Here is a 20,463-nt window from a genome sequence, read left to right on the forward strand (position 1 = left end):
TATACCCCTGCTGAGTATGCCCAACAATTCTCTTTCATTCACACTTTACTAAATATCCCTCCAAAAATCCCTTTTAAGGGTTATGATAGGGGCTAGAACAATTACACTGGGAGATTTATCTCCACATTTGATTAACTGTTGCTACACATAGCACAATGCACGTACCAATTACAAACTATAGAATCTACTCCCTCTGCTGATTGAAACATCCTCTTGAAAGGCAGAGTCACAAAGCAAGACATGCCTGTGTATGAGAGCATGCGAGCAACCTCAAGGGCCTCATTTACGAGGCTCCTTCCGTTGCCGGAACGTCCATTTCGGTGACGTTCCGTAACGCAGCAGCCTGCTCCGCATTTAGGAGGCATCAAAAAGCTTAATGCTGCCTTCTGAATATGGTTCCCTTTAACCCCTTCAGCGCGGCGTGGATTTCCGCGCCGTGCTGAAGGTTCTGTGCGCGGGCGGGGCCATGACGGAGCGGTTCCGTCATGCGCACAGCGCAACCGACGCTCATGACGGAACCGCTCCGTCATGAGCGTCGAAGGGGTTAATGCAGTTTTCTTGTTGGCACTGACCCAGATTTATGAGAAATCATAAATCAGAGGCAGCGCCAAAAAGGTTCACGAGGTAAGTAAGGCACACGAGGAGAAATATCTTTATTTTCTATGTGTGCTGCATTCTGCATTGTGTCAAACCCTTATGCCTGCATCATGGCAGGTTTAAGGTTGACGCAGGCCCTTTCACATGGGGCTTGCCCCATTTGAAAGGACACATTGCTAGAGTTGCGTCTGTTTTCAGACACACCCCAACAATGCGTCACTTCTGTGCGTACAGATAAGTCAGTAATCCTGAGGTATCTGTAACTCCTTGCAACATGATGCGCCGTACTGTAAATACGGTGCATCCATGGTGTTGCTAGGAGCGCCTCGCTGCTTTGTCGCAGCGATGCAACACTTCTCATAAATAAGGCCCCAAGTGTTTATAATCCTGCTTTACAGGCTCATTTCTACATGTTCCACCTCCAGGATTCATGCTTTAGGTATAATTTTACTATCCTGTCATCTATACTCAAATATCTCTATCATTTGATGTTTAGTTTGCACATAATCACTATTATTCAAACAATTGTGTTTGAATGATTTCCATTAACACACCTTGGCCATCTGAGTAAGGTGTCAATATTCAGTCTAGAGAATAGTATCTTCAGGAAAGCTATCACCTATTGACGATTTATATTGTTATTGGAAATGTAGCTCTGCCCCAACCACACCCCTTAATTAACTTATTGAGGGCTATGACTGGGTTGGCTCCCATTTCTCAATCTCAAAGTCGAATTTCAAGTTCTCCCGCTTTATATTTTCTTCAAAATCACAGGATAGACTGATATCACTATCAGAGAGCATCTTTAACAAGCAGAAAAATTCGGTCAATTTCATAAGGTCTAATTTGACTCTGCAGGTTTATAGTCAGTAACCAACGTTTTAAAGTGCAAAGAATTGCTTCTGGTGCTTTATGCATGTCCTTAGTTACAGATTTAAACTCTTTAAAATCACAACTTTGCATGCAATATTTCTAGAAGTCATGAGTCGGTTCGCTTCATAATCTTATGTTTTTATTGAAAAAAAAAAAGTTTTTGATCCTTTTACTATCTACCCCACTTGTTCTGTTTTCAAATGTCTTTTCCATTTGTGTATGATATGTTTATTTAGTTTCATTTTGTTCTTACTGGATTTATGATTTTAACCAAGTTTGCTACCACATGTCCTGTTAATTGTTAAATACTCGTTTTTGTGGAAACTGAATCTATATATGAAAAAAGGGGACACCATAGTCCCAGTCGGGACATGGGTACAGAAAATAAATAGCAGATAGTGCGAGGTTCACTTTAGTGATAAGAGAAGGAATAAGCAATAGTGATAGCGCGACTCACGAGAAATCTATAAGCTAGTGGGGAAAGGTCCACTCATATCAGATGGAATTCAACACCATAGGATCCGATTTTTCATGGCTTCTAAGCATTCTTCTTTGAAGTCTTGTCTTTCCACTTATGTCAAGTTGATGTTTCGACATGGTTGGTATATATGGATGTTGAGTTTGTTGAAGGGGTCGAGGGAATTTCTTATTTGCTCAAAAAATTTACATTCCCTCAAAATGAAGCAGCGATTATCTGTGGTAACTGTGTTAAGTATGTTTGCACATGTATATTTTCGTGCAATAATAACAAAGTGCAAAATGTGATTTTACACTCTATTAAACATGTATAGAATAGACTGATACAGTACTATTGTCTAGCTTTGGTACCTCCAGCCTGTGGCTTGCCCGAGAGCAGGCACCAACCGACAGCCAACTAGCCCCATAGGCGAACATTGGGCCTCAGCACTCTGCACCCGGCTGCCCTTGTGCCGCTGAGGGTGCTTTTTGAGTGCATCCTTGACCCTTGGGGAAACCCTGGTTCTAACCTCAGAAACTCAACCCTAAAGACCGATTGTTTACCTGCAAACTGCTAACCTCATTTTTTACCATAAGATTGTATTGACTGTTTTCCTCTGAAAACCATCGGTGTTTAGGGTGTTTGTATGTAAACATAAGAAACTGTGGGGCATATGTACAAGGAAGTGGCGGAGTGCAGTGTTAGCCATCATGGCTTAACGCCTCACTCCGCCACGTCAGAAACACAAGGCTGCACCATATTAACAAGGATATGGTTCAGCCTTGCGTTTCCCCCTGTGCTGGAGCTACACTTAGCAGTTTAGCACCAACGCAGGCATCCTTGCACCATAGTGCAAGGGTGTCTGCATGCACGGGAGGATTGTTTATGTGTAGGAAGGTGTCCCTTTCTGCACATAAACACTCCAAAAATGCAATTTTGTCACTTTTATTTGTGCTGCTTCAAGCAGCGCATATGAAAGTAACAACATTTTTTTTTTTTACAGATTGTTTTAAAAACATTTTTTTACAACCTTTATTGATTTTTTATTGTATACAGCTTATATAGTAAATTTCGCATCATGACATGGTTAGAGGCATATTTAATGCATAGCAGTTGAATATACAGAAGAGTGAAAACAAAACTCAACAACAAACACCTTCTGCAGTACAACATATCAGTGTCATGTTTTGTGCTGTTTTTCGTTCGAACGAGCTCGCCAGGCACTGAGGGTACAACCCGGTATTAGCTAGGCTTCTAAATAGGCTGATTCTAATCAGTACACTGCACGGGGCATCATTCCAGCTCTGGATGGTTGAATAGATAGAAAGTAAGTAGGGCCCAGAAATCCTTGGGCCTCGAGGCCATTTGTAATTCTTCTGCATAAATGTTCATTTTTAACAGATTGTCTATGTACAAACTGCCAATTCATGGCAGTTTGCTTTTTCCATGTGTGCTGCACAAGGGAGGGAGGTGTGATCTTGGTCCATAGGGGAAGTACCAGCGGAATTAAGTCTTTTAAGTGGTTTGCGGGAAGAGGGTCAGTGAAGTGGTTGGAGGGATTCAGGTTCATTAGCATTTTTAGTATAGTTTCTTCACTGTAGGTGTAGAAAGAGGACCAGGATGCATTGTTTTTGAGGTCGAAATTCGCTGCGCATGTGGGTGGAACTCTCAGTGGGGGCATTGGAGTGTCTATCTGAGTGTCGGTAAGGGATATAAGGTCGTTGAGCAGGTCTGTCTTTATGTTTTCCGTCTTCATGGTAAAGAAGGAGGCAAATTCCTCGCAGTTGGGTAGTGTGTCAGGGTTATCCTGGTGATGGTGGGGCAGACCCTTAGTTTGAGCCTTAATTAGTTCGAATAGCTTTTTGGGACGGTTCTTGGCTTGATCTAATTGATTTCTGAAGAAGTCAGATTTTGATCGTCTGATCTTTCTGTAATATGAGTTTCTCGTGGTTCTTAGTAACTTAAGGTGGGCAGAGGATGGCGCAGATCTCCACCGCCGTTCAATTGATCTTAAGGATCTTCTGTCTTCATTTAGCCTACCATCATACCAGGTTTTTGAGTCTTTTGTGGAGACTCTTTTCAGTTGTAGGGGTGCCAATTTATCTAGAACCATATTTACGGAGTGGAACGAGTGGTCAGTCAGACTTTGTACATCTATTAAGCCATCCGGGGGGAGCAGGATGTTCAGATTGGAGGTTGAGAGTAAATCGGGACCGAGATTATTTAAATTCCATTTCCAGATTTTTGTTCTCGTGGGTTGTGTGGAGAGTAATTTCACAGCAACGTTGATCTGGAATGTAATGATGTGGTGGTCAGACCAGTCACATGGTAGGATCGATTCCAGCTGAGTGGAATCAGCTTTGGCAATTACTAGATCGAGGGTTGCACCTTTATCATGTGTGGGGTTGTTGCAGATTTGGGTGAGGTTAAGGTCTGCAAGGAAAGTTTTGAGGCTATTGACCCCTGGGGCATCCTGGTCATCCCAATGGAGATTGAAGTCATCAAGGAATATTTGAGTATTATGAAGTCCAGCATTTGTAGCTAGAATATCCATGAGGTGTTTGATGAAGGTGAGGTTATCTCCTGGAGGGTGGTAGAATGTGTGTAGAGAACATATGGGTTTGATATTACTCGTGATGTCTAGGCAGAGGTATTCACAGGAGGATAGTACCGGGGAGTTGGAGCGGTTCACTGCTAAATTACTCCGATGTATGCATGCGATGCCACCACCAGGCATGTCAGTTCTATCTAGCCTTGTGATATCATAGTTTGGGGGTAACAGTATGTCTAGTATGGGCGTGGAGGAATCATTCAGCCATGTTTTGGTCAGAACTACTAGGTCAGGGTCATTGGAGAGTATGAGGTCAGCTATATCAGTTGCATGTTTTGATGCCGACCTGCAATTTAGAAGGATGCATTATAGTGGAGTTTTGAAGGACGTTGTGTTGGGTTCGGGTGTGATGGGGATTTGCGTGAGGTTGTTTTCAGCTATACCTCTGGAATTGTGTCTTGTGACTCTTTGGATGTTAGCAGTGATGGAGTGGATTAAGTGGTGTTTTAGCATGTTATCTGTGTGCGCAGTATTATGTTAGAGAGACAGTGGCTCATAAGAATGGAGTAGGGCGTCTGTAACATCTGTACTCAGTCCTGACTGGTTCTAAAAATAAAATACAACTATAGAAATATTTTTCATACAAGTAATTTGTCTGCGTTCAGTCTTTGAGTGTGTGACATCATTTCTTGCCTAAGTGTGTACAATAAATGCTTAACACTACCATCTGATAAAGCCTTACTGCTCACCCACACTACCACAAATAGAGATTAAGGTACTATCTACTTTTACCACTGTAAGCCTTTGGGGATCCAGTGGACTCTGTGCACACTATACCTTATTTTGTCTTCAGGCATGCATGAGTGAGTCACATGCAAGTGCATGGTTGCCTAAGGACATCATGGCATTAGTACTGAAAGACAGAGTAAGAGATAAAGGGTATCTAACAAAATATACAGGCTTAGGAGTAATGCATAAATAACTATAATTATGCATTTGAAAAAGAGTAATTGGCAGGTTGTTTCAGGTCTCCAGGTCAAAATCTACGAAAGTTGTACTCCTAAACTGTGCATGCCTAGAACTTGGTACAGTCTAACGAAGGAGAGACCCAGAATGGAGGAGATTAGAAAGTTAATACTAACAGAGTCTTGCCTAAATGGTGCCTGGATCAAGGCCATAAAAGTCTCTATTTTCCAGGTACAAGAATTACATTTGAATTTGGTTTCTCATCGAGATCCAAGAAAGGTTTGTCTGTCTTCTGTGATTTGACCATACATACACTGACTCAACGCCAGCCGATCTGCCTTGTCCTGAATTGCCTAAAGATTCTGAATAATGCTTGCTCTTGCAGATATTAACAAATTAGCAGACATTTAGATAGTCTAGCCATGATAATGCTTCTGTTCTGACAACTGCTGTCTGTAGATGTTGGGGCAGAAGAGGTAGAATCTCTTTCTGACAAACCATCAGAAAAAACCCTGAATTAACACTGGCCCTCAGATGGAGCTCATTGTCAACATAAAAAGCCAGATTACAGACCTTAGAAACTGAAAGAGATTACAAACCCATCTGTGAAAGCCAAAAGGCAGTTGTCTATAGGCTGCAGATTACGAGAACTGTGTTGTTGGCAATGAGCTCCAGTATGTTTTGATGTATCCAGGCCTAGACTCCGGAAAGAGAACCATGGGGAGTGTACTGAAACTAAGAAAGGGTTCCTCAAAATGCAGTCTTATCTCCTTAGAATTCACATTCTAAAGTAAAAACAATCAAACTAAACAAACCAACTGTTACACATAAAAAGTAAAGAGAATAGGGAACACCCCTATGCAACTATACAAGTCACAGGACTGCAACAGAAAGGAGGTAGGCCCAACAATTGAGTGCGCCTAGATAAGAAAGTAGTGAATCAGGAAAGCTCAACCCATGCATAATAGCCAAATGAAAAATAGTGAACATATGCAGGAAAAAAATGATGGGAAGATGGCTAGTATCCTAGCCCATCTGTAAGGCATTCAGAATTGTTGTTAAAACATTTTACGTTCCCAATCTTTTTTGGAGGCCAACCTGTGGACCATCCAAGAAACCCTGGGTTTCAAGGTTGCCTTCAAGCCTACCCTGTGCTAGCTGTTTTTCAAAATTTTAGGGATGGCCAGAAGGAGGACAATAGACTCATAATTGTAATCTAGTTGATGTCCAGTATTTTATTTATACAAAAGGTCAATAAACCCTTCCTTCCAATACTGCAGGACTTTACCTGATATAAAAGAGGAATTCAACCGAGTACTAATGGCAGGTATTACTGCGGGCCAAGGGCCTGTAAATCAGAAGCCAAGATGATGTCATCAGGAGATCCTGACAGTAGCACAGCAAAGCCTGGACCTTACTCTCTGTAATTGTTGGAAATGTATCCTGCCTGACTACTTCTGGATTAACTGAGTGTCACCGGCCATTAGCACCTGTTAAATAGGCTTAGCGCTGATGCTGTCATAAATCAGATGAACTTTTTTCTTTGGAAGAGGGATAGAGGGAGTATTCAATTTGGGCTTGTGAGATTCTTTACCACATGAAACAATGCCTTTGCAGAGTTGACAGGCTGCCCAATTTGGTCACCAATAAACACCATTTTCCTTAAAGGAGGTGAGCTTCTGCAGTTTTAGCTGGAAGCAATAGGCCCCCTTACCTCTTTAGTGTAATATAGATTCCACTTTCTCTCAGAGTGTTACTTTACCAAATTTTCTTCAAACAGGCGAGGAGTAACTAGTAATTTTATAGTAAATAGTTTTATTACTTTACTCATTGAAATATTTGCTTCAGTTGTTTTTAAGCTGGGACTCAAAGCCCAGCAGATAGAGTGCTGATGACCATAATAGATTGCTGGAGCAGTAATCAATTTAAATAAACTCGGTTTGACTTCTCACACAGGACTGAACCCCACTTTCTGTTCAATATTGCGGCCCCATGGACCTTGGACATTGTTTTTGAGAAGATCAGGAGAAAATCATCACATACATTGTAATAAGAATCTCTACTTTAAGTTCATTCAAAAATGAGAGTTAATTTAAAGTTTTTAAAGGTTTATTCCAAATTGTAAGTTTAGTTCGTATTAGTTTCAATATACAATCATTAATAGAAATTTTAAAAATTGTTATTTTGAGATTATAATAAAATTCATTTAGCGTGTTCCATAAGGGACGAATCCCTATTCTATGAACTGGGTAAAAGAAGCATGAAGCTCAAAATTCTATTAAAAATCCATAATCGATCAAAGCCAAACTTCCCATGAAGAGACGTTCACAAAACTCAGTAGAGTCTCAAAGCAATGGGGAAAAAAAGGAAGGGTAAATGTCCAGTAGCAATCACAGACAGCAATAAGGTCTGGGAAAAGGCAAAGGAATAAATGTCTTGCAAGTAATCTGGCCAGTAGATCCGGCCCAAATGGGGTAAAAGCATTAACATACTCTAGGAACACAAATTATTCTGAGAGTAAAATGTCTAATGCTAAGCAATTTTGCAAAGCCATTGATCTAATGGCTACTAATTCTGTGTTTCTAGATAATAAACCTCAAGAAGTACTAGTTGCCAGCTTGTCAACAACTGTTGAGAGCTTTTGAGTCTTTTTGTATGACTCCTACTGGTGATATGATTGCACCAAAAACGTCTCCCACTAATTGAGCTCCCTCTTCTGTACTACATGTGTGTCTGTGTGATGATGCAGCACAAAAAGATGATGGATGGAATGTTGAACATTGTCAAACATTCACCCCCAGTCACAGATTTGGGTTTAATCCATCGTTATTTTGCTCACCACGCCACCCCAGTTCAGACATAGCCATATGCAAATCAGTCTTGACCCTGTGCCTCATGGGAACAGTCCAGGCTGAACTGCCAGGCCATGTCTTCCCTGGACAGGAATCAAGCATCCTAGGACCGGTGTCTGTGTAAAGATGTCATTGCTAATGCGTCTATATTATATACATTAAATCTTAGGAAACAATACAACTAAATAGCAAATACCCTCCCAATTAGCCGATAACTGGAAGTAAGCGTCTTGTCCACAAATGAAATAAACTACTAGAATAGCATTTCTAGATCTAGATAGAGTTCTTCTTCTGTAACCACAAAATGTTCCCTTTTTGTCGTCTATTTTCAGCCTTGGGTAAACAATTTTCTTATTGAACTCATCTTCTTCCAAACATTTTTCAAAACATCATCTTATCTATTCTTACTGTGTGATAGGTTAGTGCGTCTTCCCTCTAATGTCATAATGAATACTTTCTCTAAAGGACTTGTTAAATAGGTTAAGTTGTTTTCATAAGCTTTAACACTATCTATGGATGGTCTAAAATAATATCAAATTGTGTCCGTTTCTTTTGCCTATGGGTGAAAATTCATGCATTGCTGCAACAGTACTCTAGAAAGCACTAAGCTACATGAGAATGTGTCTGATAAATGTATGTGGTGATTCGTCACTTCTTCAGCAGCTGATGAAGGTTAGTGGGTGCCTGACATAACAATACTTTGCATCCATAGCCTTTGTGTATTCTTGCACTAATCTCAAGTAAATGTTAGTTGAATAATCCTCCCTTTTGTAATTCAAAAATGATTCTTTCAATTGCTCTTTATCTGTTGTGTGTGTAAATGTCATAGGTGCATGTGTAGATTCAATCTCTTTATCGGGTGTAAAGTAAAACCCTACTAATACTATTATTATTACTAATACTGCCACTCGAATGACAATACCCATTAAAATCTTGCTTCTATTTCTAAGGCAACACATGTTTGTCTGTAGTGAGATCCTTTAAACAAAAATATACTGCAATAAGTCAGGATTTTAGTTCAAAGTCTTCTCAAGCAGTCTTGTTTTTGTGATTTGTTTGTTTGAGCAGTCTCTTTTAAACAAGCTCTTTTATTCTTCAGCAATGTTCATATAGTCAACCTTAACTCTACTCCGTGTTCTTCTAAATGTTATCCCTACTCTTCTACAGCAACCTTAGGCCTAGATAAATCTTTTTATAACAAAAAATGAAATATTTTATTTCAGTTGTTTGCCCTTTCTCTATCAATATCATCTCAAATGTCTTTAAGACTTTTCTTTTCAGAAATTCTTTGTTAAACAGGTTTATCTAGTTGTTCTTTATAAAATGATATCATGGGGGTTCCAACAGTTCAGATCTCACATCACACAGTTCATCCACTGACACATTTGGCACTTGATTTACAAAGTAAGTCCATTGAGGTGTTGAATTTCTTCAACAAGGCACTGTAGCTCCTTTTAATCTTCTCAGTCTTTGTTGAGTTTTTTCTGCATCACTTGCACTACTTGACTGTTTATTCAGTGATAGTTGTTGGTATTCGATCAACAAACACACCTGCTCTCAGGCTCCTTTGACTAGAGTTCTGTGGCCATTCAGCATTCTGGATGACTCTTCTTGTTTCAGTACTTGTTCCTTCACACGGATCCTATGTTTGTTCTGATGCATTCTCAACTGCTTACTCAAGTTGAGGTTTGGTCTCTTCTTCGTCAGAGACTTCTATGCCACTTTGTGAAATCATAGGAGCTTGGATTGGTGTGACTGTCTGCTAATCTCCATCCCTTTGTTCTCCTTCTCGTGGTGATTCTTGTGATACTGCTCTTTGCAGTCATTCAGCTTGTGGTGATCTCTGTTCCTGTTCAAAGAATACAATTCTTCGTATGGATTCCTTACTCTTCAGGTGTGTGAAGCATGCACCCAGTTCCCTACTCGATCACATTTAACAGCAGTGTTTGTGATTAAGATCACCTGGAAGGGGCCTTTCCATCTCGGTTCCAGATAAGTCTTCTGAACGTGCTTTTTAATAATCACGACCCGGTCTCCAGGAGTGAGGTATGGCACTGTTCTCTATGCAGATCTAGTGTAACAGCATCAAATTGGTGGGAAAGAGAACTCATGCCAGATGCTTGTTTGTTGTCTTAACACTAGGGTGGGTTGGGCAGTAGTTGGTCTGAAGAGGTGGGCTTACCGCATCATCACGTATGTACCAGGAGGAGGGAAATGATTTGAAGTAATGATATAATTAAAAGCTAATTGAAGCATAATACGCACTGGCTGATGAAAAACAAAGTCACATCCACACAATACATGGGTGACTCACCTGCCAAGTTTGAAAATTCACAGGATCTGCACATGACTTGGTAGCGAAGGGAACTTCTTGGTGTTTGCAATGAAGCAGATCATGCAGTGCCTGGGCCAACACATAAACAGCAACATGTGCACAGTAGGCAAACCTGAAATCATTTACATCAAACACTGAAGTATCAACAGACTGTATCTTTTCTGTACCAGAGCAGACCCCCTTCCTTTCTGTCATGTTCCCAGCTGTGGTCCATTTAATATAGGTTGCCATTTGCAACTGAAAAACTGCTCCCATGCGCTCATTAGAAGAATATCCTCATTGTCTTTTAGTGGTTGTTTATTGAGGAGGTACTCTGTAAATCCAGGGATGTCCCCACTGTGCAATGCAAACCCCAATGTGCCATTCAATGTAACCCATAAGTCTCTATCAGAAAACACTGCAGAAGGAACCCACATTGTAACCCCAGTCCATATTTTGCGATATATCTGTCGCTTAGATATCTCTTTTAGAATTGGCATGATTTACATTTTATAGGTGTGGCACACAATAACATTAACAGTGGATCTTTCCACGATATCAATGATGTGGGATAAGGAAGCTTGAGTGATTTGTGTGGGAAGAATCTCAAAGAATTCAATACAGATCCCATTCTTTGCTGCCTCATCCCTAAGTACTTGACTGCCCTGGAGGCCAAGGTCATTATCAGAGGTCAGGATTCCAATCCATGTCCAACCAAAATGGAGCATTAACTGTACAAATGCATGGGGTGAATTGAGAGGCTGGTCACTGTGCGTAGAAAAGCTGGAAACTGCACTTTGTCATTGAGGATTGGAAGTGCAGCAGCATAGCTGATCTGTTAAAAGAAAAGCAAGTGTCTCATTAATAAAAAAAATATAAACCACAATTTCATGAGGGGTTATTGCACTTGTAAAATTGCAAGTGAATTTCCCTTTTATTCTGTACAGCTTTAATCAGATGTACTAACATTGAAATAGGCTGGAAGAGGCTATGAACGCAGTCATAAAGAATGTGACTGGGAGGAAGGAACCAATGACAGAAAATATGATGAAGAGATTTGGGGTAAGAAATAAAAAGTGAATAAGGGGAGAGAGATGGACTAAAAGGAAGTAATGAAGAAGACATTGAGGAAAAAAAGGAAGAATGAATGAGGAAATGAAAGAAAAGAGTTTGAAAGGAAGGAGAAATGAAAAGCAGACATTTGTTAAATTATAATGCACTCTTTATTTAGAGAAACAACATATATTTCTACTGATTTGTTGTTACGTGAAATACGTTTTTATAACTGGTTGTACCTCTGCCTGATTTACTATTTGTATTTAGAGAGTTTTATATGCCCATATCTGACCCGATTTTGCCATTGCTTCTAAGAAATTGCTAAATGTGCAAATAACATTTAATTCATGTAATACATCAAAGGAACTAATCAGCTGCAAATTGTGAAAGTTCAATGCATTTCATCTTCCAAGACGATGGTGACCAGTTATGGAAAACCAAAACCCAATCCTCACTTCTATTGTAGAAAGCAGTCTTTCCAAGAGGTGTCCTGGCACTTAGGGTGATAGGTCCAATTGGTTCCTGAGAGGTTTAGGCTACTGTCAAACTGAACACACAGGATTTTAGTTGGAGACAGAAAAAAAGGTAGTTAGTGATTGACCACATATTGAGGGAAACAAGTTCCAGTATTTAGCCAAGGTAAGAAAATGATTGCCTGCTACTCCAACAATTGAAAGGTAAAGGCCCTGCAGAGAAACGTAGCTACAGTACCAGAGAGAGCTGCCTGGTCTATATGGCCAAAGATACTCTTGAATGTAAAGAGGGCCAATGCTATCAATGGAGCGAAGACAAATACACAAAGAGCCTTGCAAAGTATTGGTTTGGCTACAGGAAGGCGGAAAAGAACTTTGAAATTGTAAGAGGTCAAAGACCCAGCTTGAAGTCCAAGGATAAGCTGGACGGGTGAGTTTTGCAATTGATACAGATGTTGATTCATGGAATAGGAAATTACACTAGACTAAGCATTAAAGAATGAGAACCTGAATGAGTGGTTATCTATAACACGGGAAGAAAACAGACCACTTTACAAAGAATCTTTAATATGAAAAATGATTGTGCTAGTGATCCTCATTGTGGGCCACTTATCTTACCCCCCTCTTTGCCTACTGTTATCAGTATGGTGTCGCCCCCCTCCCCCCTTTGGTCTGGAAGCATTCTAATTCCGCTACGTAAAAAGGGCCCAAGACATCTCCCCTGAAACTATCGCCAAATAGCCTTGCTGGATGTGGTGGGGAAAATATTTCCTAGGAGTAACTTGGAACATCTCACTGAGTGGCTCAAAGAGGAAAGGATCCTACCTATTGAACAAGATGGTTTTAGAAATAACCCCTGTACACTTGATAACATATGCATGTTGAAGCTCATAGTGGAAAAGTATACTTAGATTTGGAGGCTCAATGTATATGTGGCACATGAACATTTTTCTACAAAGTTTGACTGGGTGGACTGTCCAACATGATGGAAAAAACGAATGTTTTTAGGTATGCCCAAGATTCTCCATTCATTAATGATCGATCGTCATTTCTCTACTTGGTGTCAGTGGTTGCTTGTTGGGGATCAAGGATTAGCCTTAATAGTTCTAACTAAAAACCGTCTGCAAATGGGTTTGCAGCTGGCTCCATAACTTTCTTCATTGTATGTTTCTGACTTCTCAGACTGCCTAGCAATTAATAAGGGGTATGCTCATAAGATAGGTGGTAGTCCTTTTCCTTGCTTGGTGTATGCAGATGATATCACATTCTAGGACCTAATTCCAAGGGCTTGTATAATAGGCTGGTTTCTTTATGGCAGTCTGCCACCCTTCAATACTTATAGATGAATGTCTCAAAGAGCAATGTATTACTCCTAAAAAGCCTGGAAGACCAGTAACTATGTCTGGAGTTAGTTCCAGAGAAGGTGGCGTCGTAGAATCGTATCCTTTCCTAGGGAAAATTGTAACGTCCTGGGAAAGGCACATATTGAGCGCTGCTCATCTAAGGCCTCTTCGCATGCCAATGGGCTACAAGCATTCTACAACACAATGTGGCATAGACACGTTATTCATCTGTTATCTGTTTTCAAGGTGACTGTTCCCCCTACTCTATTATATGCCATCAAATCAATTAATGTTTCAATGTGGGACTTTCTAGAGAAAATGGAAGGGCAAATTTTACAAAAACAGACAGAGACAGGAAAATATAATTTTTCCTTGGACTTTGCCCTGGCATTAAAGCAATTTTAACTGCCGAAAGTGGCACTGGCACAATTTAAAAGCTAAAGATGCCTCTAGTTCTACTAATCATCGCTTAGACATTCTGTATTATGTTTCACAGAAAAATCAGGGGGTAGTGAATTCTTCCTGTCACCCTAAGGTAGCTTAATAGGACCTGACCTGGAGCTATGACCATGGTCTTTGTCTTTTCTGGTCCCTATTTTGAGTGAATTCTCTTCCGCTAAATGTGCTAACAGTAAACTGGTGCTCTTCTGGAGAAAAAAGGAAATAATGCAAATTGTGTAACACGGGGATCCAGGATCTCAATCATATGCCTATTGTTTGTCCCGCACTGACCCGTTAGCATTGGCACTTTCTTAGAAAAAAGTTTTAAAAAATCACATTAAATCAGTTGCAGCAGAACGAGACTTCCTTGCAAAAAATGAAGGGGCATATTATCAAGGCTTATATCGCCGCTTTTTCGGCACATAGCGCCGAAAAAGCGGCGATTTTTTTATCACTTAATTAGCAAGGACACGCTAACAAGCGTTAGCGCCTGTTTCCTTGCTACTTGTCATGTCAGCGATCAATATCGCTAATAACATGCAAAGTAGGCGTTCCTCACCTAATCCTCATTGAATCCCTCGCAAACACAACATCTCCCTATTATCAATGTGGGGCCGGACCCGCGAAGCGATACTAAAAGCCACGCTAACCGTGGTTATCGCCGGGTTTTAACCCCTGTTCAAAACTTGACTGAGCTATATTCACAATGGGAGGTGGATTATAATGTTAAATCCACGATACCTTATTATCAAGGTTTACATTAGCGCACTTTCATTTTCGCTTCTTTTCTCACGCTAATGCCAATTATCCCCGTCTATCGCTGGAGTTTACATCGCCATTGCGCAAAGCGTTGCTAATACGCCGCTGAAATGGCGATGTACTCCAGCGATAGACGGAGATAATGTAAATCGCGCTCAGCGCGAATTGCGATAATTTTCGCATGTCCTTGGTAATATGCCCCGAAGTTATTTACTCAAAGGTTTTTACATTTTTTAAAGGTTTCATGAATTTATATTTCGCATTCAGGTTTGCTGCAGTGGGATGAGAATTATTTTATCATCCAAAAATTATTAAGTAGCTGTATAGAAGTAAACATTTTTTTTAAAGGTTTCAAGAATTTCTGTTCATTTGCATTCAGGTTGCTGTTCCCGGTTTTCCGTTTAAACTGATTTTTGCATATAAATACAGACCCAAAAATATTTTTCCTTTGTCTGTATTTATAAATATAAATGGAAAAATGCTAGTAAATATGTTAACAGAGGGATTATTTGTACCTACAATAACGTAGCATGTTTGCATTTGTGGATTGGTCAGCCGGGTTCAGGTGCTTCGGACGCAAAGCTTTTTGGATACAAAAAAGAATCACTTTTGCTGGAAATTTCGCCTTTGTCTGACATTTTTCTCTTGCTAAGTGCAGCCTTTGGAGGGGAAAAAACTGTTCAAACCATGTAAAAATAAATAAATCAAGGCACAGAGGATGCAAAGCGGCCAGATTGGGTTTACTCTCACTCGAGCACTTCGGTACCTCTTTACAGAGTTTGCCAGTTAAGCGCTACATTCGTTTTCTTGTCATTCTTTGAACAGCGTTGAAGTGCATCATTCCTGGAGATTCCATAACAAAGGCAGAAGGTAGGGGGCCATCAGGCCTCCTTTTGTTGTAGTGTCCTGGTTGGGGCTATGAGGGTGGGCAGGAGATGCACACCTAAAAGCAATGGAGGGAAAACAAATGCACACAGATTATCACTTTTCAGGCACTTCAAACAGGCATGCTTTTCAGTCTCTGTAGAAAAGAGATAGGCATGCACTGTAGGAATGTTAGATGTGTTGGTCTGTCTCACTATGTACACAAATAACAATTTAAATACCTTTATTTTGGTTTATTTCTTTTATAGTGTTATAGCGCTACCCATCTCAATGCAGGGTGTCAGAGCGCTTTATATCACAGTTACCCGTTAAAGATTAACAATAAATCGTATGTGTGTAAATCAATGTGGAAGATGTGTTAAGTAAGACAGTGGGGGTTACACGGTGTAGGAGCCACATGTCGTTCATAGATCACTATGCTATATTAGAAGGATTATAATTTATGAAATGCAAGTAACAAAAGACCTCTTTGTTCAAAGCGATATCCCATTTACCCATCTACATAAATCTATCTAAACCAATAACAACCAAGTGCTCATTGTCTATTTAAATAAATGTAAAAAAAAGTAGCTGCAGCGTCTTTTCTTGCGTGCAACAAAAATAAATGTGCATAAATACAGATAAAATTACAAACAAATAAATATGGATAAATACAGAGGGAAATGCTAAAAAATAAATACCATAAAACTGGGAGTCCTATATGAGGGTGCTATATCTTGGGAATACGGGCATTATGGATTCTTTTTCCTTTATTTGCTCAGGTTGTTCTTTTGACTCAGGGGAACTCTACCTTTTACCTGAAAATTAGGTGACATGTGGAAATGTTCTTGAAAAACTCTTAGGGGTTGATTAGGATGGCAGAAGGACCGTTACAGCCGGGCCGGCGGTGGCGGTCCTTCCACAATCGCACGGGATTTACCCACTGCCCAATTAGGATGGTGGTGGGTACAGCGGCAGAGGGAAAGTCCGGCTGCCGCTTTTCCGCTAGTAGCAATCGTCACGATTGCCCGGCGGAGCAGTCAGCATGCTCACATTGGCGGCTGAGATCAGCTCTCCGCCGGCACAATTATTATGCCGGCGGAAGCCAGCCTTTCCGTGGCGGTTGAACCACCATTGAAAGGCTGGCAGAGAATGGCTTCTGAGGCCCGTTGTGGGTCCCCCTTGTGTTGGGAGAGGTGTGGGTGCACTGGGGGGGTATCCATGGTACCCCACTACATTTTACTGCACCAAGTGGCAGGTACAGTGCAGTGCCTGCCACGTAGTGCAGTGAAATGCACAACATGCTCTTTTTAACGTCGCGACGGTGCTGCTGTCAGCAGCCACGGCTGCAATGTTAAGGGTGCGGAATCCGACCGCAGTGGTGGCGGGCCCATCATAATTGGATGGGTGGGGCCACCACTCGCATGTCGGTCGGACCCAATCACCGCTACGGTGGCGGGCGGATCAAATCCGCCCGCCAACCTAATGAGCCCCTTAATGTTTTGTATTAATGTGCTTCACACTCATTGTCATATCTTGTTTATGTGCGGACCTCCTTTGAGTTACAAAACATGAATACAGAATGGAATTGTAAATTGTGGGCTAGTAACCTTGCACATCTACTGGTTACAAGTGAGTGAAAAGTCACAGGTTTGTGAGTAGGACTGAGTGAACTTAAGTGGACCCCAAAGTGAATTCCACATGTTAAGATTATTGCTGATTATGAGAAATTCAGTTTTGTTCTATTGGGGAAGTTATTTCACATTTGAATCATATGTGCGTATCAACACTACTGAAGCAGGGAGTTTTGGTTAAATATACGATTTATGAGAAAGCATAATCATCCATTTGGAGAGATATCCCCGCTATTAAGTCAACAGTTATTTGACGTTGAATGAGATTAACCAGGATCTCTACATCATAAATATTATGAAAATCGTAATATTATTTTGGTCAATGGATGAGAGTTTGTTGTTAGTTAAAAGGTTTATTAACCAAACATTTGTGGGCCTATCACGACTGAGATCGTCAGTTTCAATTCCGACTGGCTGATTACAGTACAGCCGGTCAGAATTGAAATTGACCGGTCATTCTGGCTGGATTCCGATGGGCTCAAGGAGCCCATTGTCCAGTTGGAAACAGGCCCATAATTTAAATGGATGGCGTTTCCGCCATCCGGACTATGATGCATGGTTGCCGACAGGCTTTCCATGCAGGTCTTTCCGACATGGAAAGCCTGTCTGAAAGTATGTTTGGGGGCCCCCAGCAGGGCCCCTTCTTTTTGCGGCTTCCAGCTGGGGGGTGAGGGGGTACCTGATGCCCCCTTGTTGATCCCTGCACCGTGTGGCTGAGTTGCCTGCCACGCGGTGCAGGGATGAGCACAACCTCCCATTCTCTATGAGAGCTTGTGTTACAGTCAGTTTGTGGCCGTAACACATGCCCCCGTAGAGAAATGTGGGAGTGCGACCGCACCATGTGTGGTTGCATCATAATTAGGCGGTCGGGACCGCCAACCGGAGGTTGGTCGGTTCCGTTTCCGCCACGATTTCAATCGGAGGAAACTCCCACCGACATTGTAATATGCCCCTTAGTATCTCATCTTTATTTCAATCAGCAGTTTAATATCATCATTTTAATTCATCAAAATCATCAAATGTATTAAGTGTGTTCCATAAAGGAAGGAATCCCTGTTCTAATAATGGGAAGAAAGGGCGCAATCAGAACTACTGAAGAGTTCTTAATCAGAATGAGGGAGTGAGGACATAAGCATAAAGGTTCTGTATAAATCAAATATCAAAGGCAGAACTACTCATGAAGAGAAGTTCAAGCAACTCAGTAGAGTAATAGATAAAAAAGTTCAAGAGTCTGTGGTGTGGCATAGAAAAGCAAAGTTTTGGCCTCCAATATGCCAAAATCTCCTCTGAGCCAACTCTAGGAACCCATAATAATATACACAACACATGCATATCAATTATGCATTTCACAAAGTATTCTTTCTTCAGCCAGCCAATCATCTTTCGAGGATCTTCATGGGAACAGGATCACCCCTCGTCTTCTCACTGGGTATGCAAAAGCGCTACACAAATTAGTTATAAACTTATCAACTAACAATGCACTGTACGAGGATCTTGGCAGTAATTCTCATAGGCAAACCACTGTCCCATGAGGAAACTTCAACATTATTCTTCTAAACTATATTTTATTAAAACACTTCACAATAATCATAGTGTAAGCAGAAACATTAATTGAATCACATGAACATCACATGAACATCTGAGGAACGTTTCATTCACTAAAAGAATTCAAGTCTGTGGGAAGGTCAGTTAAATAATAATTTTATTCTACACTTTCAGCCTCTTGGTTAGGTTCATATGTCAATGGAAAAATATTACTGCAGCAGCTGTTTAGGCCTGTTACAGTCAAGTATAACTGCATACGGCATTTTGCACATTTTAATTGCACTTTAGATTCTCGCTTAACTCTAATTGGAATTTCTAAGTGTTACCATATCTGTATTATTTTCTTAGTATTGCTAAATGCTCCTTGTTAGACCTAGCGTCTTTTGAAGTGTTTCCCCTGTCTTTTAGTGCTTCTGTGTACTTTCTCACTGTTGCTCAGTGTTAAAGTGCATGTTCTCCTACTGTAAATTGTGTTTATGGATTAGTGTTTTCCATGTTTGGCTTATTTGATTTACTACTAAGTCCCTTGTATAGTGGACTGTGTGTGCCCAGAGCCGGTAAATCAAATTCTGCTAGAAGGCCTGCAGCACTGATTGTGCCAAGTAGCCTTTCAAATGTGTCTCAGACCTGCCACTGCAGTGTCTGTGCACAATTGTAACTGCCATGTCAACCTGGCAAGTGCCCTCAATCATTTTCTTTATGTAAGGCACCCCTCAGGTAGGCGCAAGGTACCCCCTTGGGCAGGGTGCAGTGTATGTGAAAGGTAGGACATGGCCTGGTGTGTGTGACATTCCCTGATGGTGAAATACTGCCAATTTAGTTTTTCACTATTTATAGGCTATCTGTCCTATAGGCTAACATGGGGGTATAACTTTCCAGGGGGACAAGATGGATGAAGGGAGTTTAGGCTCCCTGAACTCAAAATGTATTAACACATCTTTTTAGGGAGATGGTTTTTAAATTCTGTGTTTGAAAATTACACTTTTAGGCATTTTCTTGTTTAACCATTCTGTGGGCCTCTGCTGGTTTGTGTATTGACTGTCTGGTTTTAGAGTGACAGGGGCTGGGGATGTGCATTCACTGTAGACAGTCATAAGGGGGTACAGGTGTGTCCTGCCTTTCCTGGGTGACTCATAGTTGGGCTGAATAGACCTGGTATGCATTTAGAGTGGTGGGAGGAGTTTTCACTAGCACCTGAAGAGACAGTGTCTCCTCTGCACAATGCTGGGCAGAGAAAGGACTAGCCTGAACTTCCTGCAAATTCTTTGTTTGAATTTCTTTAAGGGCTTGAGGCAGAGGCTGCTCCATCATCTGCTACCAGCACTGGAAACTGTGTGTTTTGTGCTGCAACAGAAGAAAAAGCAACCAACGCTGTCAACAATTCCACTGCCGGTGCCGTACCCAGAAGGCACCTCAGAGGGTACTGTCACACTTTGCACCGCAACCCTGGTCTCAACGATGACAACGGCAGATGATGCCCGAGCCGCTGCTTGCATTGCAACCTGTGGGCATTGTACTTCACATCACCTTTCTTCACACCGCCACCCCGGTATCCTTGCTGCTGATGCTCCATGCCGATATCAACACCACTACTTGCACCATGGTTTGAGGGCACCGCTCATAAATTACACGACGCACTGCCCCATCCCACAACACAGCCTTGGCCTACCGGTGCTGGCGCCATCGACTCTGGTTCATCAGCCGAGGACAGAGTATTTGCACCGACAACGTCGCTGCT

General features: G+C 41.2%; 1 protein-coding gene across 1 annotated transcript in view; it reads right to left on the minus strand.

Moving 5' to 3' along the window:
• Positions 1-1,289: 1,289 nt before the first annotated feature.
• LOC146796862 (vomeronasal type-2 receptor 26-like) overlaps positions 1,290-20,463 on the minus strand; it is a 139,419-nt gene continuing 120,245 nt past the window's right edge. The window contains exons 8-9 of the mRNA XM_085631398.1: positions 3,426-4,824; positions 1,290-1,400 (exon numbers count right to left, since the gene is read on the minus strand). Of these exons, the coding sequence (XP_085487524.1) occupies positions 1,290-1,400; positions 3,426-4,824 (1,510 nt within the window). The remainder of the gene's footprint in view (positions 1,401-3,425; positions 4,825-20,463) is intronic.

This window comes from Triturus cristatus, chromosome 10, assembly GCF_964204655.1.
Source record: "Triturus cristatus chromosome 10, aTriCri1.1, whole genome shotgun sequence".
Taxonomy (NCBI): domain Eukaryota; kingdom Metazoa; phylum Chordata; class Amphibia; order Caudata; family Salamandridae; genus Triturus; species Triturus cristatus.